The following is a 24,029-nucleotide window of genomic DNA, read 5'->3' as shown; positions in this document are numbered from 1 at the left end:
ACAATATTCCAAATGTGTTTTTTCCAGGAATAGATTCAGCGGCTGCATCACTGGAGGCCAGAGATACTCTCCTCAAACTCGGCTCATGAGGAATCCCTCCAATGAGGCTCAGGAATGCAACAACCAGAGTCACATGACCACCAAGTGTGTAACTGAACAAACTACCGCAACGTTGAAGATGTGTTTCAGTGTGAAATGATTTGCTTCACCTGTTGCTTCAGATTTGAGAGAAAGTGTCCCTTTCTGGGGTCATTTGACCTTGACCCAGGCACTTTTCAGATCTGAAAGTGATGGCCTTTAGACAATCACAAGGCTGCACAATACAGAGGGAACACTAATCTGTTTCATTCTGCGACTATGTCGTGGTTACACGAGTGATACTTTCCACTAATTAGCTGCCAGCACCATGCAGACGCTACGACGACGAATGAATGAACACCGCTCGACAATCACCAGGCAAGACTGTTCTCTTCCTGTGGGGGAGCACTTCAGCGGTCACGGGCATTCAGCCTCTGATCTTCGGGTAAGCATTCTCCAAGGCGGCCTTCACGACACACGACAGCTCAGAGTCGCTGAGCAGAAACTGATAGCCACGTTCCGCACACATGAGGACGGCCTCAACCAGGATATTGGGTTCATGTCACACTATCAGAAACCCCCACAGCTTGCCTGGACTTGCAAAATCTCACTGGCTGTCCTGTCTGGAGACAATACAAATCTCTTTAACCTGTGCTTTATGCTCCCTCCATCTCTTTAACCTGTGCTTAATGCTCCCTCCACTCACATTGTCTGTATCCTTAAGACCTGGTTGGCTGTAGAGATTCGCATTCTAATCAGTATTCTGTAACTTGATTTTGTGTCTCTGTGTCCTGTTTGAGAGCAGATTTCCACTCCATCTGATGAAGGAGCAGCGCTCCGAAAGCTAATGGCATTTGCTACCAAATAAACCTGTTGGACTTTAACCTGGTGTTGTTAAATCTCTTACTATGAATATCTTTGCCAGTGCAGTGCCGGGTCCTGTTGAGAGTTCCTGAATTAAAAAAACTCACAGATGGTGCTTTCAAAAAGGGACACAGCAGCCCTGAAAATCAGTGACATTTCAGAATATTAAACTTCAGCCAGTTGTAGCGATTGTTAATGTCAGCAGAAACAAACCAAATATTGTCAGACTATCAATCTGAGATGTGATTAACAGCTGCAGTAATAGCAAAATCCAACTCCTGCTGACAATTGTGAACTTGCAGATGTGTCAGCAAGTGGGATGACCGAGTGTATCCCTTCCCACACACAGAGCAGGTGAATGGCCTTTCCCCAGTGTGGATGAGCTCATGTAAATGCAGGCTGCCAGACTGAGTGAATCCCTTCCCACACATGGAGCAAGTGAATGGTCTCTCCCCAGTGTGAGTGCATTGATGTGCAGTGAGGATTGATAACTGCCTGAAACTCTTTCCACAGTATGTGCAAATAAATGGCTTCTCCTCAGTGTGAATTCGCTGATGTGACAGGAGGCCGGATGAATTGGTGAATTCCCTCCCACACGTGGAACAGGTGAACGGCCTTTCCCCAGTGTGAACTCGCCTGTGTGCACTGAGGTTGGATGAAGACGTGAACCTCTTTCCACAGGAAGTGCAGCTGAACGGTCTCTCCTCTGTGTGAACTCACTGGTGTGACAGCAGGTTAGATGACAGAGTGAATCTCTTACCACACACAGAACAGGTGAATGGCTTCTCTCCTGTGTGAATTCGCTGGTGTGACCAAAGACCAGATGGCCCAGCAAACTCCTTCCCACACAAGGAGCCGGTGAACGATCTCTCCCCAGTGTGAACTCGCTGATGTGCACTGAGGTTGGATGAACATGAGAACCCCTTTCCACAGGTGGAGCAGCTGAACGGCCTCTCCTCAGTGTGAGTTCGCTGGTGTAACAGCAGGTGGGATGAGGTAGTGAATCCTTTCCCACACACAGAACAGATGAATGGCCTCTCTCCAGTGTGACTGTGTCTATGGTTTTCCAGCAAGTACGGATAATTGAATCCTTTACCACAATCATCACATTTGCATGGTTTCTCCATTTTCTCAGCCCCAATGTGACCGTGTCGATGGGTTTCCAACCGGGATGGATAATTGAATCCTTTACCACAATCCTCACATTTCCACGGTTTGTCCACGGTGCTGTTGTCCTTCTGTCTCTCCAGGTTGGATGATTAGTTGAAGCCTCATCCACATACACACCATGTGTATGGTTTCTCCCCACTGTGAATGGTGTGACGTTTTTCAGGCTGTGTAACTGGTTAAAGCTCGATTCACAGTCAGTTCACTGGAGTGTGTGTGTGTGTCTCAGTTCTTTTTCTGTCACATTGAATTTTGAAATTTTCTCCCACTGACAAAACAGGGAATGATTTCTCCCTCCACTGTCAAAAGCAATCATATTCAGGTCATGATGAATCGAATGGCTCTGTCAGACTTTGATCTGAAGTTTAGTTTGAGTTTCCTGTCTCTGAATCCTCCTCATCTAGTTCCCTGCAAAAAGAGTTTTTAAAAATTACTTAAGAACAGACAATTTCAGTTTCCACGAAACATTTCTCCATCTCATTTATCTTGAGCTGTAATCCCCATCCCACACACTCTCTCTTGTCCCTGAGCTGAAATCAATCTCATTGTCCCCTCTCCACTCCGAGCCCAGCTCCCTCTCCCTCCAGCTGGATTCAGTCCTCCAGACCATGTACAGATTGAGAGTACAATCAAGGAGTCAATTATTTTCCTTCCAAGTCAGGGGACGTGCAGCCCCACTGACTCTGTTGTTACCACAATGGGCACATGTGCTCTGCTCACCAATGAAACACCGCGGTGACCATTAACATGGGCCTGTTCCAAGGAAAGGCTCCATTTTATTTGTGCCACAACAGCAGCGGAATTACCTCCTGCACAGGCACAAAGGTATCATCAGTCACAGAAAATAATTGCAGCTGGTGTCTCAAACCTCATTTTACCATTTGCTCCCAGACATTCTCAATTCAATTTTGAAATGCAAACTGAAATCTGCAATTATGAGGTAAATTAAAACACATTTTAATGGTCATTTTCAGAATGACTATTCCCATGGTGCTGGTGTCCTTCTGTCTCTCCAGGTTGGATGATTAGTTGAAGCCTCATCCACATACAGACCATGTGTATGGTTTCTCCCCACTGTGAATGGTGTGGTGTTTTTCAGGCTGTGTAACTGGTTAAAGCTCTATTCACAGTCAGTTCACTGGAGCACTCTCACTTGGGTGTGTGTGTGTGTGTCTCAGTTCTTTTTCTGTCACATTGAATTTTGAAAATTTCTTCCACTGACAAAACAGGGAACTATTTCTCCCTCCACTGTCAAAAGCAATCATAAGCAATCACTGTCAAAAGCAGGTCATGATGAATCGAATGTCTGTGAATCCTCCTCTTCTAGTTCCCTGCAAAAAGAGTTTTAAAAAACTACTTCAGAACTGACAATTTCAGTTTCCACGAAACATTTCTCCATCTTATTTATCTTGAGCTGTAATCCCCATCCCACACACTCTCTCTTGTCCCTGAGCTGAAATCAAACTCATTGCCCCATCTCCACTCTGAGCCCAGCTCCCTCTCCCTCCAGCTGGATTCAGTCCTCCAGACCATGTACAGATTGAGAGGACAATCAAGGAGTCAATTATTTTCCTTCCAAATCAGGGGATGTGCAGCCCCACTGACTCTGTTGTTACCACAATGGGCACATGTGCTCTGCTCACCAATGAAACACCGCGGTGACCATTAACATGGGCCTGTTCCGAGGAAAGGCTCCATTTTATTTGTGCCACAACAGCAGGGGAATTACCTCCTGCACAGGCACAAAGGTATCATCAGTCACAGAAAATAATTGCAGCTGGTGTCTCAAACCTCATTTTACCATTTGCTCCCCGGCATTCTCAATTCAATTTTGAAATGCAAACTGAAATCTGGCATTGTGGGGTAAATTAAAACACATTTTAATGGTCATTTTCAGAATGACTATTCCCAAGAACTAATTCCCAAGTCAGTAAATTAAAATTCTCATCAGCAATGTAGGCGGCACAGTGGTTAGCACTGCTGCCTCACAGCTCCAGGGACCTGGGTTCGATTCCCAACTTGGGTCACTGTCCTTGTGTAGTCTCCCCGTTCTCCCCATGTCGGCGTGCGTTTTCTCTAGATGCTCCGGTTTCCTCCCATCGTCCAAAGATGTGCCAGTTAGGTGCATTGGCCATGCTAAATTGCCTCTTCGTGTCCTGGGATGAGTAGGTTAGAGGGATTAGCAGGTTACATATGTGGGGTTACGGGAACAGGGCCGAGGTGGGATTGTTGTTGGTGCAGACTCGATGGGCCGAATAACCTCCTTCAGCACTGTAGGGATTCTATGAAATACTTTGGGAGAATTGCTATTTTAATGGGTATTTTCACAAATGCTATAAAATTATTTTTCAAAACAAATTAATATTTTCTTCAACAGATGATGAATAAATAAAACGTATTTAATAAAACAACCACTCACTGTGGGGTTCAGGATTCTAACTCGGGGTTTCTGAGCTCCAGGAACCACTAACTGAACCAGCCAGGAATTGTCTCCACAAAACTTCCCCAACTCCCTCCCGGGAAAAAGCTGCAAACTCGGGAGCTGCAGCTTTTTACTGGGGGTGTTGGGGCCTCCAGCGGGTGTTTGTGAATCCTCCCCGCCCACCTCCCAGGGTTTCCTTCCTTCCCAGAGATCAGAGTCCTCATTGATTTGAGGCCAAAGTGTAACCTCTTATTTATTGTCCCCCTCCCCCATCCTCTGATGTGAACCATCCTCCAGTGGCTGAGCCAGGATGGGGCCGTTAACCTGGGCCTGTTCCCGGGAGGGAGGGAGGGAGGGAGGGAGGGAGAAGCCCCGCAGCTGCAAACCAGGGAGCTGACAATGATTCTGAAGGGTTTGCGGATCCACAAAGTGTTTCCAAATCCTCCCAGCCACCGCCTAACGCTGACTCCGCTTCTCCGGGACAAACAAGCGCCAAGGACAGCAATGACACTGCGCATGCTCCACATCACAATGCCCGGGGACTGATTGACGGCAGCGCCGGACCAATAGGAAGAGGGGGCAGGACTGGGGGACCGAGAAGGGAGCGGCTGGTCCTCCAACCAATCGGAGTGAACGAGGGGCGGGACCTGAAGCATGCGCAGTGCGGGTAATGGCGACGGACAGACGGATGGTTTTCACTCGGAAGCGAGATCAATACGAGGTAGAGGGCGGCGTGCGGGGAATGATAAATGTGGCGGGTGGGTGGAGAGACTTTGTGAACATGTTGTTCAAACCCAAACCCCGGAAATGAACTTCCCGGTCCCCCCCTTTGTACCAAATGGAGCGGCAGCTTGTAGTGTTAGACCCGGGCTTACTGCCGCCATTGAGGCTGCATGTGGGAGGCCGGCAGGGATTGTGATCGGAGAGTGAAGCCCTGACATCACAATGGAATGGGTGAGAGTGTGACGTCACAATGGAATGGGTGAGAGTGTGACATCACAATGGAATGGGTGAGAGTGTGACATCACAATGGAATGGGTGCGAGTGTGATGTCACAATGGAATGGGTGATAGTGTGACGTCACAATGGAATGGGTGAGGGTTCCAGATGAGCTGAGACTGGGCTGGAGTCGGGCGATGGCACTGACATGTGGCCCGGTGGCACAGTGGTTAGTGCAGCTGCCTAACAGCGCCAGGGACCCGGGTTCAATTCCAGCCTCGGGTCATTGTCTGTGCAGAGTTTCTACATTCTCCCCGTGTCTGTGTGGGTTTCCTCCGGGTGTTCCGGTTTCCTTCCACAGTCCAAAGATGTGCCGGTTCGACGGATTGGCCATGATAAATTGCCACTTGGTATCAGGGGGATTAACAGGTAAATATGTGGATAGGGCCTGGATGGGATTGTTGTCAGTGCAGGCTCGATGGGCTGAATGGCCTCCTTCCACACTGTATTTTATTATTCATTATTGTTAATTAATTACTATTAATGCATCTATGAATGAAGGTGGTCTTGATGATGATGTGGACATGTGGCTGGAAGCTCATCTTGGGATGAACTATTTCACCCTGGTTGTGAACAGCCTGGTTCAGCCTCAGACAGTTGCCAGGAGGAGAGATAAAGTTGTTGGTGAGGGAGTGGAGTTGTAGTGGGGACTGAACACAATGGGTTCAGTCTTCCCAGTATTTATATGAAATAAATTTCTGTTCTTTCAGTACTGGATGTCAGACAAGTCAGGATGGTGTGTGAGTTGGAGAGGAACTTGGAGCTGATGATGTTCACAGGGTTTGGAAATTCATAGAAATCATAGAAACCCTACAGTGCAGAAGGAGGCCATTCGGCCCATCGAGTCTGCACCGACCACAATCCCACCCAGGCCCTTCCCCCATATCCCTACATATTTTACCCACTAATCCCTCTAACCTACGCATCTCAGGACTCTAAGGGGCAATTTTTAGCATGGCCAATCAACCTAACCCGCACATCTTTGAATTCTGTCAAAGTTCCTGTTGATTTGTAGATGTATAAAATCTCTCTCCTCACCTCCAGCCTCTCCTACTTCTCTCTGTTTCCACTCAGAGTGTGGAGATGCCGGCGTTGGACTGGGGTAAGCACGGAAAGAAGTCTCACAACACCAGGTTAAAGTCCAACAGGTTTATTTGGTAGCATAAGCCACAGGCTTTTGGAGCGCTGCCCCTTCATCAGGTGAGTGGGAGTTCTGTTCACAAACAGGGCACAGAGACACAAACTCAATTTTCAAAATAATGGTTGGAATGCGAGTCTTTACAGGTATTCAAGTCTTAAAGGTACAGACAATGTGAGTGGAGAGAGGGTTAAGCACAGGTTAAAGAGATGTGTATTGTCTCTAGCCAGGACAGTTAGTGAGATTTTGCAAGTCCAGGCAAGTCGTGGGGGTTACAGATAGTGTGACATGAACCCAAGATCCCGGTTGAGGCCGTCCTCATGTGTGATTGACAGATCCATGCTCACTGCTTCCTGCCCTGGACGCAGAGTGCTGAAACTTTCCATGCAGGCTGCCAGACAGATAAATGTCTACATTACTGGAGTAAAAATGTGTGGAATATACAGATTCACTTCATTCCCTTCAGTTGCTGCAAGTCCCCAATTTCCCCCAGAATGAGGAAAGAAATGGAAAGGGGGAGAAAAGAAAAAGAAAAGATGTTGCCCAGAGGCGGAAGTTTCACTCTGAAGCTTATTGGCCAACGTCCGCATTGTGACGCCACGATAGAGCGTCTGAATCAGCCAATAGGAATCTCTCTGCTCCGCAGTGACGTCTCCGGGTTCCAGTGCGCAGGCCCGGGCGCGCGGACCCAGGAGCCCCGCCCCCACCCATTGTTCCCCTCCCCCTCCACCACATCGAACCAAGGTTTCCAGGCACCGGCTGACGGCTCCGTCAGAGAAGCCGCTCGGGGATCTCCCCCTCTCCCCGGCCCGTGACTGCAAATGTGCGAGGGAGAGGGGAAGCTGCGCATGTGCGGGGGAGAACCCACCCTCTGATCTTCATGCTGAGGTGTTGACCAATGGGAAGAGTTGGAGGACCGGAAGGACTCTGGTCTTCCACCCAATCAGAGCGCGGGCTTTGTGTGAATGAAGATTGATCTTCAGATAGACTGAAACTCCCTCCTGTGGCCAACATCTGTGAGTGGGAAAGATTGGATTGTCCAGCCAGTCCACCATATTGGCCGTTCGCTTTGCGTGTTGGCCAGTATAGTGTGCTCCAGGCAGGGGGCGGGCAGAGGATAAGGAGTTCAAGGCGGGCTTAATGCGCGCCTTGCGGTGAGCTTTTGGAAATGTGGCCGCTGGGAGGAACGCCTTGGTCGGCGTGAAGTTTCTGTTTCAAGTGCTTGGGTTCGTGACTTGTGCAAGAACTTTTTGTTTCGGCTGGGGCTTGTTGAATGCTGCTCTCGCTGGGATTCCTGTGCCTTGAAGGGCGTGGCCCAGGTAGATGCAATCTCGGAGGACCCAGGCCAGGGAGGAGCCATTTGGGAACTATGGTTTCGGAAGGTTCAGCCGCGGAAGGTGTGACCCCAGACGGTGCAGCCCCAGTGGGTGTGATTTTGGAAGTTCTGGCCCGGAGTGGTGGACTTTGGAGGACTGTAGTTGAGCGTTGTCGACTTCGGACGGTGGAATGTTGATGGGCGAAGCTCTGGAAGGCGATGCCTCCGAAATGTTTCACAATTGTATGGTTGTTCATGGATTGTTTGTTATTGTAATATGTGGTTATCCTGTTATGGTAGTTGGTGGTTTGTTCCGGCCCCCGTCTATTTTCTTGCGTTATTTGTGGCCTGGGGGGCATCCCCCCCTGGATAAAGTCACACCCGGGGGGTGTGACATCCACTTGGGAAAAGTTCTGGGTGGTGAAGCCCCGGACATAGTAACACCAGAGGGATTTTTATTCTCCGGGAGAAAAATTGGGAAGGCAGGCCCGAACTGAGTACCCTGGAGAGACTCTCCCACCGCCCCGGCTGAAATTCCGGAAGGGATTCCGGATTGAGTAGGCGGGGTGGTTTCCCCCATTTCCCCCCTCCGGCTGAACATCCGTAAGGTGTAACCCCCGGATATGAGTACCACTGGAGGGTTGCATCCCCCGGCAGGTGGACAAACCCAGGGGACGGTGCCCTTATGCTTCAGTGTTTATTTTTTGTTGTGTACAGTTGTAGTGTTGTGTTAATGTTTGTCGATTTGTAGATTATGATTTGTAAATGGAGGTGTATTTTGAGGGCAATGCCCTGGAAAACTGTAATTGATGATGAACCCTTCCGAAATGGAAGGTAGTAATTGATAAATGGATGGTGTTAGCCATTGGTAATGTATTTTTCAGATTTGTTCTTTGTTCATTTGTAATTGTTTTGTAATATCGTGTTTGTACTAACCAACGGAAAATCTTTGCATTGTTTGTGGCCTGGGGGGTATCCCCCCCCCCCCCCCCCCCCCTGGATAGAGTGACCCCCGGGGGGTGTGACATCCAGTTGGGGAAAGTGTCCGGGGCACCCAGAGGGGTAACACCGGGGGGGTTTTGTTCTCCGGGAGAAAAATTGGGAAGGCAGGCCGAATTGAGTATCCCGGAGAGCTTTTCCCACCGCCCCAGCCGAAAATCCGGAAGGCAGTCCGGATTGAGTAGGTTCGGGGTGGTTTTCCTGTCCCCCCGCCTCCAGCCGAACATCCGTCAGGTGGAACCCCCGGACCTGAGTACCTCTGGAGGGTTGCATCCCCCGGCAGGGGAAAAACCCGGGAGGCGGTGCCCTGGAGGGCGGCGGATATGCTGCAATGTTTATTCTTGTTGTGTTGTACTAATGTTTGTCACTTTGTAGATTATGATTTGTAATTGGAGGTGTATTGAGAGGGCAATGCCCTGGAAAACTATGACCGTTAGTGAACCCTTCCGAAATAGAAGGTAGTAACTGATAAATGGATGGCGTTAGCCATTGGTAATGTATTTTTTCACATTTGTTCTTTGTGTATTTGTAACTGTTTTGCATTAACGTATTTGTAATAAACAAAAAGAAACCAACATCTGTGAGTGGGAAAGATTGGATTGTCCAGCCAGTCCACCATATTGGCCGTTCGCTTTGCGTGTTGGCCAGTATAGTGTGCTCCAGGCAGGGGGCGGGCAGAGGATAAGGAGTTCAAGGCGGGCTTAATGCGCGCCTTGCGGTGAGCTTTTGGAAATGTGGCCGCTGGGAGGAACGCCTTGGTCGGCGTGAAGTTTCTGTTTCAAGTGCTTGGGCTCGTGACTTGTGCAAGAACTTTTTGTTTCGGCTGGGGCTTGTTGAATGTTGCTCCTGCTGGGATTCCTGTGCCTTGAAAGGCGTGGCCCAGGTAGATGCAATCTCGGAAGACCCAAGCCAGGGAGGAGCCATTTGGGAACTATGGTTTCGGAAGGTTCAGCCGCGGAAGGTGTGACCCCAGACGGTGCAGCCCCAGTGGGTGTGATTTTGGAAGTTCTGGCCCGGAGTGGTGGACTTTGGAGGACTGTAGTTGAGCGTTGTCGACTTCGGACGGTGGAATGTTGATGGGCGAAGCTCTGGAAGGCGATGCCTCCGAAATGTTTCACAATTGTATGGTTGTTCATGGATTGTTTGTTATTGTAATATGTGGTTTTCTTGTTATGACAGTTGGTGGTTTGTTCCGGCCCCCGTCTATTTTTCTTGCGTTATTTATGGCCTGGGGGGCATCCCCCCCCTGGATGGAGTCACCCCCGGGGGGTGTGACATCCACTTGGGGAAAGTTCTGGGTGGTGAAGCCCCGGACATAGTAACACCAGAGGGATTTTTATTCTCCGGGAGAAAAATTGGGAAGGCAGGCCCGAACTGAGTACCCTGGAGAGACTCTCCCACCGCCCCGGCTGAAATTCCGGAAGGGATTCCGGATTGAGTAGGCGGGGTGGTTTCCCCCATTTCCCCCCTCCGGCTGAACATCCGTAAGGTGTAACCCCCGGATATGAGTACCACTGGAGGGTTGCATCCCCCGGCAGGTGGACAAACCCAGGGGACGGTGCCCTTATGCTTCAGTGTTTATTTTTTGTTGTGTACAGTTGTAGTGTTGTGTTAATGTTTGTAGATTTGTAGATTATGATTTGTAAATGGAGGTGTATTTTGAGGGCAATGCCCTGGAAAACTGTAATTGACGATGAACCCTTCCGAAATGGAAGGTAGTAACTGATAAATGGGTGGCATTAGCCATCGGTAATGTATTTTTTTCACATTTGTTCTTTGTGTATTTGTAATTGTTTTGTATTAACGTATTTGTAATAAACAAAAAGAAATCCACATCTGTGAGTGGGAAAGATTGGATTGTCCAGCCAGTCTACCATATTGGCCGTTCGCTTTGCGTGTTGGCCAGTATAGTGTGCTCCAGGCAGGGGGCGGGCAGAGGATAAGGAGTTCAATGCGGGCTTAATGCGCGCCTTGCGGTGAACTTTTGGAAATGTGGCCGCTGGGAGGAACGCCTTGGTCGGCGTGAAGTTTCTGTTTCAAGTGCTTGGGTTCGTGACTTGTGCAAGAACTTTTTGTTTCGGCTGGGGCTTGTTGAATGCTGCTCTCGCTGGGATTCCTGTGCCTTGAAAGGTGTGGCCCAGGTAGATGCAATCTCGGAAGACCCAAGCCAGGGAGGAGCCATTTGGGAACTATGGTTTCGGAAGGTTCAGCCGCGGAAGGTGTGACCCCAGACGGTGCAGCCCCAGTGGGTGTGATTTTGGAAGTTCTGGCCCGGAGTGGTGGACTTTGGAGGACTGTAGTTGAGCGTTGTCGACTTCGGACGGTGGAATGTTGATGGGCGAAGCTCTGGAAGGCGATGCCTCCGAAATGTTTCACAATTGTATGGTTGTTCATGGATTGTTTGTTATTGTAATATGTGGTTTTCCTGTTATGATAGTTGGTGGTTTGTTCCGGCCCCCGTCTATTTTTCTTGCGTTATTTGTGGCCTGGGGGGCATCCCCCCCTGGATAAAGTCACCCCCGGGGGGTGTGACATCCACTTGGGGAAAGTTCTGGGTGGTGAAGCCCCGGACATAGTAACACCAGAGGGATTTTTATTCTCCGGGAGAAAAATTGGGAAGGCAGGCCCGAACTGAGTACCCTGGAGAGACTCTCCCACCGCCCCGGCTGAAATTCCGGAAGGCAGTCCGGATTGAGTAGGCGGGGTGGTTTCCCCATTTCCCCCCTCCGGCTGAACATCCGTAAGGTGTAACCCCCGGATATGAGTACCACTGGAGGGTTGCATCCCCCGGCAGGTGGACAAACCCAGGGGACGGTGCCCTTATGCTTCAGTGTTTATTTTTTGTTGTGTACAGTTGTAGTGTTGTTAATGTTTGTAGATTTGTAGATTATGATTTGTAAATGGAGGTGTATTTTGAGGGCAATGCCCTGGAAAACTGTAATTGACGATGAACTCTTCCGAAATGGAAGGTAGTAATTGATAAATGGATGGTGTTAGCCATCGGTAATGTATTTTTCATGAATTGTTTGTTATTGTAATATGTGGTTTTCCTGTTATGGTAGTTGGTGGTTTGTTCCGGCCCCCGTCTATTTTCTTGCATTATTTGTGGCCTGGGGGGCATCCCCCCCTGGATAAAGTCACCCCCGGGGGGTGTGACATCCACTTGGGGAAAGTTCTGGGTGGTGAAGCCCCGGACATAGTAACACCAGAGGGATTTTTATTCTCCGGGAGAAAAATTGGGAAGGCAGGCCCGAACTGAGTACCCTGGAGAGACTCTCCCACCGCCCCGGCTGAAATTCCGGAAGGAATTCCGGATTGAGTAGGCGGGGTGGTTTCCCCCATTTCCCCCCTCCGGCTGAACATCCGTAAGGTGTAACCCCCGGATATGAGTACCACTGGAGGGTTGCATCCCCCGGCAGGTGGACAAACCCAGGGGACGGTGCCCTTATGCTTCAGTGTTTATTTTTTGTTGTGTACAGTTGTAGTGTTGTGTTAATGTTTGTAGATTTGTAGATTATGATTTGTAAATGGAGGTGTATTTTGAGGGCAATGCCCTGGAAAACTGTAATTGACGATGAACCCTTCCGAAATGGAAGGTAGTAACTGATAAATGGATGGCATTAGCCATTGGTAATGTATTTTTTTTACATTTGTTCTTTGTGTATTTGTAATTGTTTTGTATTAACGTATTTGTAATAAACAAAAAGAAATCCACATCTGTGAGTGGGAAAGATTGGATTGTCCAGCCAGTCCACCATATTGGCCGTTCGCTTTGCGTGTTGGCCAGTATGGTGTGCTCCAGGAAGGGGGCGGGCAGGCAGAGGATAAGGAGTTCAAGGCGGGCTTAATGCGCGCCTTGCGGTGAGCTTTTGGAAATGTGGCCGCTGGGAGGAACGCCTTGGTCGGCGTGAAGTTTCTGTTTCAAGTGCTTGGGTTCGTGACTTGGGCAAGAACTTTTTGTTTCGGCTGGGGCTTGTTGAATGCTGCTCTCGCTGGGATTCCTGTGCCTTGAAAGGCGTGGCCCGGGTGGATGCAGTCTCGGAAGACCCAAGCCAGGGAGGAGCCATTTGGGAACTATGGTTTCGGAAGGTTCAGCCGCGGAAGGTGTGACCCCAGACGGTGCAGCCCCAGTGGGTGTGATTTTGGAAGATCTGGCCCGGAGTGGTGGACTTTGGAGGACTGTAGTTGAGCGTTGTCGACTTCGGACGGTGGAATGTTGATGGGCGAAGCTCTGGAAGGCGATGCCTCCGAAATGTTTCACAATTGTATGGTTGTTCATGGATTGTTTGTTATTGTAATATGTGGTTTTCCTGTTATGATAGTTGGTGGTTTGTTCCGGCCCCCGTCTATTCTCTTGCGTTATTTGTGGCCTGGGGGGCATCCCCCCCTGGATAAAGTCACCCCCGGGGGGTGTGACATCCACTTGGGGAAAGTTCTGGGTGGTGAAGCCCCGGACATAGTAACACCAGAGGGATCATTCTCCGGGAGAAAAATTGGGAAGGCAGGCCCGAACTGAGTACCCTGGAGAGACTCCCCCACCGCCCCGGCTGAAATTCCGGAAGGGATTCCGGATTGAGTAGGCGGGGTGGTTTCCCCATTTCCCCCCTCCGGCTGAACATCCGTAAGGTGTAACCCCCGGATATGAGTACCACTGGAGGGTTGCATCCCCCGGCAGGTGGACAAACCCAGGGGACGGTGCCCTTATGCTTCAGTGTTTATTTTTTTTTTGTTGTGTACAGTTGTAGTGTTGTGTTAATGTTTGTAGATTTGTAGATTATGATTTGTAAATGGAGGTGTATTTTGAGGGCAATGCCCTGGAAAACTGTAATTGATGATGAACCCTTCCGAAATGGAAGGTGGTAACTGATAAATGGATGGTGTTAGCCATTGGTAATGTATTCTTCAGATTTGTTCTTTGTTCATTTGTAATTGTTTTGTAATATCGTATTTGTACTCACCAACGGAAAATCTTTGCATTGTTTGTGGCCTGGGGGGTATCCCCCCCCCCCCCCTGGATAGAGTGACCCCCGGGGGGTGTGACATCCAGTTGGGGAAAGTGTCCGGGGCACCCAGAGGGGTAACACCGGGGGGGTTTTGTTCTCCGGGAGAAAAATTGGGAAGGCAGGCCGAATTGAGTATCCCGGAGAGCTTTTCCCACCGCCCCAGCCGAAAATCCGGAAGGCAGTCCGGATTGAGTAGGTTCGGGGTGGTTTTCCTGTCCCCCCGCCTCCAGTCGAACATCCGTCAGGTGGAACCCCCGGACCTGAGTACCTCTGGAAGGTTGCATCCCCCGGCGGGGGAAAAACCCGGGAGGCGGTGCCCTGGAGGGCGGCGGAGATGCTGCAATGTTTATTCTTGTTGTGTTGTACTAATGTTTGTCACTTTGTAGATTATGATTTGTAATTGGAGGTGTATTGAGAGGGCAATGCCCTGGAAAACTATGACCGTTAGTGAACCCTTCCGAAATAGAAGATAGTAACTGATAAATGGATGGCGTTAGCCATTGGTAATGTATTTTTCACATTTGTTCTTTGTGTATTTGTAATTGTTTTGTATTAACGTATTTGTAATAAACAAAAAGAAACCAACATCTGTGAGTAAAACACTTTCTTTTCTCCCCCTTTCCATTTGTTTTCTCATTCTGGACTTCAGTTTTTAACTTCCAGGTCAGTAGTGGCTGCCTAAATAAAAATCCTCCTCACATTCTTCATGTATCTGTAACCAAGTAATACAGTGTATTACACGCATCATCTGCTCATTTATATCCAAATGTAAAACTGTAATGTGGCTGTGAGCTTGAAGATTTTCAGCTCTCTGTGTCCAGGACAGGAAGCAGTGAGCATGGATCTGTCAATCAGCCTCAATCAGCACCCTCAGGGGAATTTTTTAAAATTATTCATTCATGAGACATGGGCATCGCTGGCTGGCCAGCATTTATTGCCCACCCCTAGTTGCCCTTGAGAAAGTGGTGGTGAGCCGCCATCTTGAATCGCTGCAGTCTATATTCTGTGGGTTAACCCACAATGCCATTAGGCAGGGAATTCCAGGATTTTAACCCAGTGACTGAGAAGGAATGGCGATATATTTCCAAGTCAGGATAGTGAGTGGCTTGGAGGGGAACTTGCAGGTGGTGGTGTTCCCATGTATCTGCTGCCCTTGTCCTTCGAGATGGAAATGGTCCTGGGTTTGGAAGATGCTGTCTAAGGATCTTTGGTGAATTGGGAGGATGAATATTAGATACAACAGAGTGAGAATGGAGGGAGAGTGTGTGAGATGGAGATTCACAGCTTTTGGAGAATGAATGAGGAAAGAATGTTCCATAGAAACTAGAATTGTCTGTTCTGAATTTCTACCCTGGACTGACAGTAATTACTTTTGTAAACTCTTTTACAGGATGTTAGAATGGAAGAATTTTCAACAAGAAACCTCAAACCAAATGTCATATCAAGATCTGACATTTGCAGTTGATTCATTGCAAAGTGAATATCAATGGCCTCTGAATCTAGAAGGTGAACATCTTTGTTTGTTCTGTTTGCTTCAGAAGGCTTTAAACACCAGTGTGACTGGAAAAGGACCGAGACACACACCCTCGCCGAGTGCGAGTGTTCCAGTGAACTGACTGTGGAAAGAGTTATAACCAGTTCAAGGATAACATCTGGGAGGAAATCAATGTTTCCCCCTTTCCATTTCTTTTCTCATTCTGGGGGAAATTGGGGACTTGCAGCAACTGAAGGGAATGAAGTGAATCCAGGGAGGCTGCAGATGAAACAAAAACCACACGGTTACCAGCAGAAGGAAACTGTAACACTCTGAGGCTTCAACTGATTGTCTGACCTGGAGAGACACAAGGACACCCACATCATGGCGAAACAATGGAAATGTGGGGACTGTGGGAAGGGGTTTAAGTACCCATCCAGACTGGAAACTCATCAGCACAGTCACACTGGGTTGAGGCCATTCACCTGCTCTCAGTGTGGGAAGGGATTCAGTGATTCATCCAGCCTGCGGATACACCAGCGAGTTCACACCAAGGAGAGACCGTTCACTTGCACAATGTGTGGGAAGGGATTCACTCAGTTGTCCAATCTGCAGACACACCAGCGTGTTCATTCTGGGGAGAGGCCATTCACCTGCTCTCAGTGTGGGAAGGGATTCACTCAGTTATCCCACTTGCAGAGACACCAGCGAGTTCACACAGGTGAGAAACCGTTCACCTGCTCCAAATGTGGGAAATGTTTCACGCGGTCATCCAGCCTGTGGACACACCAGCAGGTTCACACTGGGGTCAGGCCATTCAACGGCACCAAGTGTGGGAATGAGTACACTCAGTCATCCCACCTGCTGACGCACAAAGTCACTCAAACCAATGAGAGACCCTTTAAATGCTCTGACTGTGGGAGCGGTTTCAAAAGGTCTCAGGAACTGATGTCCCACCAGCGCATTCACACTGAGGAGAGACTGTTCAGCTGCTATCACTGCTCAAAGAGATTCAAAACATCATCAAACCTACGGGTGCACCAGCGAATTCATACTGGGGAGAAACCATTCACCTGTTCTCACTGTGGGAAGGGGTTCAGTGATTCATCCACCTTGCAGACACACCAACGAGTTCACACTGGGCAGAGGCCATTCACCTGCTTTGTGTGTGGACAGCGTTTCGCTCAGTCATCCGCCCTGCTGAGACACAAAGTCACTCACACCAATGAGAGACCCTTTAGATGCGCCGATTGTGGGCGTGGATTCAAAAGCTCCCAGGTACTGATGATTCACCAGCGCATTCACACTGAAGAGAGACCATACAGCTGCTCTCACTGCACAAAGAGGTTTAGAACATCATCCGCCCTGCGGACACACCAGCGAGTTCACACTGGGGAGAGACCATTCACCTGCTCTGACTGTGGGAAGGGATTCACTCAGTCATCTGCCCTGCTGAGACACCAGCGAGTTCACAAGTGATGACAGAGGTTGGATTCTGTTGTTATTGCTGCTGTTAATCATATCCAGGACTGAACCATGTTCATTCTGATAGTTGGTGAAGTGGGAGGGTCGGAGGGTTTCTTTCTGCTGGACTGGCCGGTCTCACTACTTTGCTCTCAGTAGGTTGATGCTCTTTGAGTTAGGGATTGGTGAGAGGGTGAGTGAGATCAAATGACAAAAAATGTCCTGGAACAAAAGGGAGAGGTAATGGTTGTTGTAAAGAAACAAAGCATTGGTCCAGAGTAAGTGTTAGTGGCAGAATAAAGGACATCTCCGTCTGGAAGCAAAAAAACATGAAAACAAGATGCAGGCCGCCGCTTGGCAAAAAAAGAGAGTAGATTGATGCAATGTTTGTAAACTGAGTGAGAGGAGTTCTTTCACAGAAAATGAATCCCTCACAGAAAATGAATCCCTCACAGATTTCTCATGTGTCTCTTTTTCCTCAGTTGATTGTGGTGCAAGGGTCAACACTTGGCGTGCCTGGGTGGACACGGTTAAGTAATAGCCAGACCCCTAAAAGAAACGGCATGTAAGCAAGTTGATAAGAACCATGCAGGTTCAAAATCAAACTCCACAGAGACGGGCAGTGATAGAATGTCACCAGGGAAAGAGGAACAGAGTGCCATGGAGTTTGATTGGGGAGCTCAGGGCTCTATCAAGATGTTGATAGCAGAACAATACCCCAGATTGTAGATAGTAAATCATCGAATCCCTACAGTCCAGAAGGAGGCCATTTGGCCCATCAAGTCTGCACCGACTCTCTCTTACAGAGACCTTCCCCAGGCTCTTTGTCCCATCCTATGTCCATAACCTCACACATTTAACACAGCTCATCCATCCAACCTACACATCCTGGGACATGAAGATGGAATTTAGCATTGCAAATGCACCAAACCTGCACATCTTTGGTCTGTGGTTGGAAACTGGAGCACCCGGAGGAAGCCCATGCGGACAAGGAGAACGTGCAAACTCCGCACAGTGACTCAAGTCCGGAATTGAACCCAGGTCCCTGACGCTGTGAGGCAGCAGTGCTTGCCACTGTGCCACCCTATAGTTGAGGTCAAAACATTGACTGATTTCAAGAAGAAATTAGATATAGCTCTCGGGGTAAGAGGATCAAGGAATATGGAAGGAAGAGGGACTCAGGATATTGAATTCGATGATCAGCCATGATCAAGATGAATGGTGGAGCAGACTGGAAGGGCCGAATGGCCTACTCCTGCTTCTAGTTTCTATGTTTCTCTCCACTGGGCCAGCATTCCATCCAGTGGCACAGTTGTTAGCACTGCTGCCTCAAAAAAGCAAATACAACAATGGCTTTGTCATCTGTGACAATGTGACTGACAGTTTGACAACGGAGTCAAGGGCATCAGGAGCAAAAGATACCCTGGGAGGTGGAGAAGAATGTGACGATGATTGCAAGCGTGTCCTTGATAGATTTTCTAGAGATTCAGAAAGGAAGCAGCAAGTTGGAAAAAGTCCAGAATAAATTAATTTCCAGTTACATTGGAAACCTGTTGCCTCACAGCTGAGTACAAAATATAAAGAGTTGAGGGAACTGGTGGATAAGCTGCAGAATGGAGCTGATTGCTGGCAGGAGAGCACGTCTGACCTGGACAATCAGTTACATTGGGAACAGGGGGCAGATGATAGGGTGAGTGGAGCTCAGAAAAATCTACTGCTGTTCGACCAAACTCTGGAACAAGAATCATAGAATAGAATCATAGAAACACTACAGTACAGAAGGAGGCCAATCGGCCCATCGAGTCTACACCGACAACAATCCCAGCCTATCCCCGGCACCCTACATGTTTACCCGCTAATCCCTCTAACCTACGCATCCCAGGACACTAAGGGGCAATTTTAGCATAGCCAATCAACCTAAACGCACATCTTTAGACTGTGGGAGGAAACCGGAGCACCCGGAGGAAACCCACGCAAACACAGGGAGAATGTGCAAACTCCACACAGACAGTGAGCCAAGCCAGGATTCGAACCCAGGTCCCTGGAGCTGTGAGGCAGCAGTGCTAACCACTGTGCCATCGTGCCGCCCCAAGATATTGATTTACAGTCAGAAAATGTCAGATCAAGTGAAGAGTTAGAAGATGCCTTGGGGACTTTGAGGAAATTAATTTTCAGATAAAGCTCGGCACATTTCAGATAAAGCTCGGCACAACATCGTGGGCCGAGGGGCCTGTTCTGTTCTGCACTGTTCTATGTTCTAATTCAGCCACAAAGTGACATCTCCCCTGAAGCAGACCATTCCCTGTGTTTAGCTAAAATCAAACAACCTGAGCCACAAATCAGACACCAGTGAGCAGATGTAGTTGTTATCTCCAAAAGCAGGACCACTGAAAGCGCTCCCCCCTCTCCTCCAACTCTCCTGTGTGATAAGGGAATGCAGGTGTGTGAGGTTAGCCATGACTTCTGCACCGTCATGATCCACAACGCTTACTCCAAGTTTATTTGCCCAGTTGAAGGAATACCATACATTTGAGTCGTAATTGTTGAAGCAGGGTGTTGTTTGAAAGCATCATCGATTCGAAGAATTAGTTTGGAAAGGGAATAAAATTAATTTAATTTGAACTGCCGTGTGTTTTTGTTTGAACTAAAGTTTGAAACAAAACAAAAGAATTCTCCTTTTCCCTCTCGTAGAATCCTTACGGTGCAGAAGGAAGCCATTTAGCCCACCGAGTCTGCACCCACAATAATTCCAGGCCCGATCCCCATAACCTCATCAACAGCAAGTAACTGAGGTGTCAGTCACAGAGCACTTTGTGTCCAGTGACCAGAACACTATTAGTTTTAAAATAACTATGGAAAAAGATAAGACTGGTCCACAGGTTAAGGCCCTAAACTGGAGCAGGGCCAATTTTGTGGGCTTCAGCAGGATCTAGCAGAGGTCGATTAGGTGAGTATGTTTGAAGGGAAAGAAATGACTGGCTGAGGCTCTTATTTCTTATGCTTTCTGTCTGCTGGACAGGAGCAGTGGCATGGATCAACCTCAGTCCCCAGGGCCTGATGGGATATACCCCAGAATACTGAGAGAGGTAAGGAAGCAAATTGCTGGGGCCTTGAGAGAAATCTTTGTATCCTCACTGGCTTCAGGGGAGGTCCCAGAGGATTGGAGAATAGCCAATGTTGTTCCTTTGTTTAAGAAGGGTAGCAAGAATAATCCAGGTAATTACAGGCCGGTGAGCCTTACATCAGTGGTAGGGAAATTATTGGAGAGGCTTCTTCGAGACAGGATTTATTCCCACTTGGAAATAAGTGGACGTATTAGTGAGAGGCAACATGGTTTTGTGAAGGGAGGTCGTGTCTTACGAACTTGATCAAGTTTTTCGAGGAAGTGACGAAGATGATTGATGAGGGTAGGGCAGTGGAGTTGTCTACATGGACTTCAGTAAGGTCCCTCATGGCAGACTGGTGCAGAAGGTGAAGTCACATGGGATCAGAGGTGAGCTGGCAAGGTGAATACAAAACTAGCTCGGTCAAAGAAGACAGAGGGTAGCAGTGGAAGGGTGCGTTTCTGAATGGAGGGCTGTGACAAGTGGTGTTCCTCAGGGATCAGTGCTGGGACCTTTGCTATTTGTAATATATATCAATGATTTGGAGGAAAATGTAACTGGTTTGATTAGTACATTTGTGGACGACATACAGGTTGGTGGATTTGCAGACAGCGATGAGGACCATCAGAGGATATAGCAGGATATAGATCGGTTGGAGATTTGGGCGGAGAGATGGCAGATGGAGTTTAATCCAGACAAATGTGAGGTAGTGCATTTTGGAAGGTCTAATACAGATAGGAAATATACAGTAAATGGCAGAACCCTTAAGAGTATTGATAGGCAAAAGGATCTGGGTGTACAGGTACACAGGTTGTTGAAAGTGGCAATGCAGGTGGAGAAGGTAGTCAAGAAGGCATATGGCATGCTTGCCTTCATCGGCCAGGGCATTGAGTTTAAAAATTGGCAAGTCATGTTACAGCTTTATAGAACCTTAGTTAGGTCGCCCTTGGAGTATAGTGTTCAATTCTGGTCGCCACACTACCAGAAGGATGTGGAGGCTTTGGAGAGGGTACAGAAAAGATTTACCAGGATGTTGCCTGGTATGGAGGGCATTAGCGATGAGGAGAGATTGGAGAAACTTGGTTTGTTCTCACTGGAACAACGGAGGTTGAGGGGAGACCTGATAGAAGTCTACAAGATTATGAGAGGCATAGACAGAGTGGATAGTCAGAAGCTTTTTCCCAGGGTGGAAGAGTTAATTACTAGGGGGAAAAGGTTTAAGGTGAGAGTGGCAAGGTGTAAAGGAGATGTATGAGGCAGATTTTTTACACAGAAAGTAGTGGGTGCGTGGAAATCGTTGCTGGGGGAGGTAGTGGAAGCAGATACGGTAGTGACTTTTAAGGGGCATCTTGACAAATACATGAATAGGATGGGAATAGAGGGATATGGTCCCCGGAAGGGTCGGAGGTTTTAGTTAAGTCGGGCAGCATGGTTGGTGCAGGCTTGGAGGGCCGAAGGGCCTGTTCCTGTGCCGTAATTTTCTTTGTTTTTTATTCTTTTGTTCTCAATCTGCACCATCAGGAGAATTGGGAGGGTAAATATTAGATACAGTAGAATGAGAATCGAGGGAGTGTCTGTGGGATGGAGACTTACAGCTTTTAGGGAATGAGAGAGGAAAAATATTCATAGATACTAGAATTGTCTGTTCTAAATTTCTATCCTGTATTGCTCGTGGTGAATTTTGTAAACTCCTTTTACAGGCGATCAGAAGGTGAGGATTTACAGACAGAAATCTCAAACAAAGCGTCACATCAACATCTGACAGAGTCACTCAAGCCACCAGGACCTGAATATCATCGGGGCCTTTGAAACTAGAAGGAGAAATGTTTCTCAGTTCTGTCTGTTACAGAAGATTATAAACATCAGTATGACTGGAAAAGTACCGAGACACATACAAACAACCGAGTCAGTGTTCCAGTGCACTGAGTGTGGAAAGAGCTTTAACCAGTTACACAGCCAGAAAATACATCGCAGCATTCACAGCGGGAGAGACTGTACCCGTGTTCTGTGTGAGATTTAACCCGAGAGTCATAAGGACACCATGGAGAAACCGTGGTAATGTGGGAACTGTGGGAAGGCATGCAGGGTCCCATCCGCACTGGAAACTCATCGACGCATTCACACTGGGGAGAGGCCGTTCACATGCAGAGTGTGGGAAGGGTTTCACTTGCTTATCCAATCTGCAGACACACCAACGCATTCACACTGAGGAGATAATATTCAGCCACTCTCATGCACAAAGAGGTTCAGAGAGTCTTCCACCCTCTGGCACACCAGCGAGTTCACACTGGGGAGAACCCATTCCCATGTTCTCAGTGTGGGAAGGGTTTCGCTCAGTTATCCATCCTGCTGAACCACAGAGTCACTCACACCAATGAAAGACCCTTTAAATGCTCTGACTGTGGGAGCAGCTTCAAAAGCTCTCAGGTATTGATGGTCCACCAGTGCATTCACACTGAAGAGAGACCGTTCAGTTGCTCTCACTGCACAAAGACATTTAGAAGATCATCCACACTGCAGGCACACCAGCGGGTTCACAGCAGAGTGAGGCCATTCACCTACTCTGTGTGTGGGAAGGGATTCGCTCAGTTATCCAATTTGCGGAGTCACCAGTGAGTTCACAAGTGATGACAGGAGTTGGATTCTGCTGTTATTGCTGCTGTTAATCACATCCAGGACTGAACCATGTTCATTCTGACAGTTGGTGAAGTGGGAGGGTCGGACGGTTTCTGCTGGACTGGCCGGTCTCATGACTTTGCTTCCAGTGGGCTGATGAGCCTGGGAGAGCACATTTCCACTGAAATTATCCACAAAAGCTGTTTGTCCAGCTTGTGTTGGGCTTCTCCGGAACATTGCAGCAGGCCGAGGACAGAAATGTGAGTGTGAGAGCAAGGTGGTGAATTCCAATGGCAAGCAAGCGGAAGGTCAGGGTCATGCTTGTGGACTGAGCGGAGGTGTTCCACAAAGAGGGCAGGGAACAGGCTACAGATGAATTAAAGAGAAACCATTTGTGTCCAGAACATTGTGAACATCCTTTTCCTCTGGTTGTCTTTGATCCTCAAGTCATTTTCTGTTTGTTTTAACCATGTTCTGTTTCATTAATAAACTTTTATCAGTAAAAATATTTGACTCTCTGGATTTTTCCTGATGAGATTGATGCACTTTAGGGAAAGTGGGTGAGAGGGGTTGGCAGGCTCTTTAACAGAAAGTGAGTCCCTCTAAGGTAATTGGCAAAGGAGCCAGAGAGGGAGATGAGATTTTATTTTATTTTTTGACACAGCGAGTTGTTCTGATCTGCCTGAAAGCAGATTCAATAGAATCTTTCCAAAGGGTAAAGACTTGAAAGGGAAGAATTTGCAGGGCTGTGGGGAAAGAACAGAGCAGTTGGATGAATCAGAGTCCTTTCAAAGAGATAGCAGGGTCACGATGGGCTGAATGGACTCCTCCTGCAGACTGTCAATCTCAGCCTCCTGCTTTTGTGCAGGTTAAAAGGGACAGATTTCATTGCAGCCTCTTCCCTGTATATGTATTTAAATAGATGGGTTACTCTTTAGCTCTGAGTGACCGATATAACAATTGGTTGGAGGCCCATTTCCCACTCAGTCCTCCAGCACCTTCCTGTCTCTGTATTAGTGCGACACCCATGGCAGTTTCTCAACTGGGGTGCAGGCCCCGTTATTCTCAGCTAAATTCAGCCCTCAGTTCCATCGCCTGGCTGTCATGGACACATGCAACAGAGAGACAGAAAGGTGCCCCAGGCTCAAATGGGAAGTTGAAACTTGTGGCTCTAAACCAACACTTCAACATTTGTCATCAAATCCATGTTATTTATACTGAAGTTGTTATTATTAGATTTAGACACTGGAGGCAAAGGCTGGGGGTTTTTAAAGGGTAACTTTCACTTTCTAACTTCGTGTTGTCTATAATATCAGCCGTGGTTCAGTGGGTACCATTCTCACCTCTGAGTCAGAAGGTTCTAGGTTCAAATCCCAGTCCAGGGAC

General features: G+C 48.1%; 2 protein-coding genes across 2 annotated transcripts in view; one reads left to right on the top strand and one right to left on the bottom strand.

The window, feature by feature from the left end:
* Positions 1-249: 249 nt before the first annotated feature.
* LOC144483727 (uncharacterized) overlaps positions 250-24,029 on the bottom strand; it is a 41,622-nt gene continuing 17,842 nt past the window's right edge. Inside the window, exons 3-5 of the mRNA XM_078202266.1 lie at positions 1,831-1,992; positions 1,286-1,578; positions 250-281 (exon numbers count right to left, since the gene is read on the bottom strand). Of these exons, the coding sequence (XP_078058392.1) occupies positions 250-281; positions 1,286-1,578; positions 1,831-1,992 (487 nt within the window). The remainder of the gene's footprint in view (positions 282-1,285; positions 1,579-1,830; positions 1,993-24,029) is intronic.
* On the top strand, positions 15,752-22,643 carry LOC144483715 (uncharacterized). Its single transcript, XM_078202257.1, has 3 exons — positions 15,752-16,671; positions 16,756-16,898; positions 22,448-22,643. Exons 1-3 carry the CDS (start codon positions 15,844-15,846, stop codon positions 22,641-22,643), a joined length of 1,167 nt encoding a protein of 388 aa, XP_078058383.1. The 5' UTR covers positions 15,752-15,843.

The sequence above is a fragment of the Mustelus asterias genome, unplaced genomic scaffold (assembly GCF_964213995.1).
Source record: "Mustelus asterias unplaced genomic scaffold, sMusAst1.hap1.1 HAP1_SCAFFOLD_77, whole genome shotgun sequence".
NCBI classification, from domain to species: Eukaryota; Metazoa; Chordata; class Chondrichthyes; order Carcharhiniformes; family Triakidae; genus Mustelus; species Mustelus asterias.
The sequence above is the reverse complement of the archived record's forward strand: the minus strand, read 5'-3'. Positions and strand labels throughout refer to the sequence as shown.

Coding starts and splice junctions, on each gene's coding strand:
- LOC144483715 (XM_078202257.1), top strand. CDS start 15,844: ATGGCGAAACAATGGAAATGTGGGGACTGTGGGAAGGGGTTTAAGTAC. Junction 16,672..16,755: donor CCGCCCTGCTGAGACACAAA/GTCACTCACACC, acceptor ATGATTCACCAG/CGCATTCACACTGAAGAGAG. Junction 16,899..22,447: donor TGTGGGAAGGGATTCACTCA/GTCATCTGCCCT, acceptor CAGCTTCAAAAG/CTCTCAGGTATTGATGGTCC.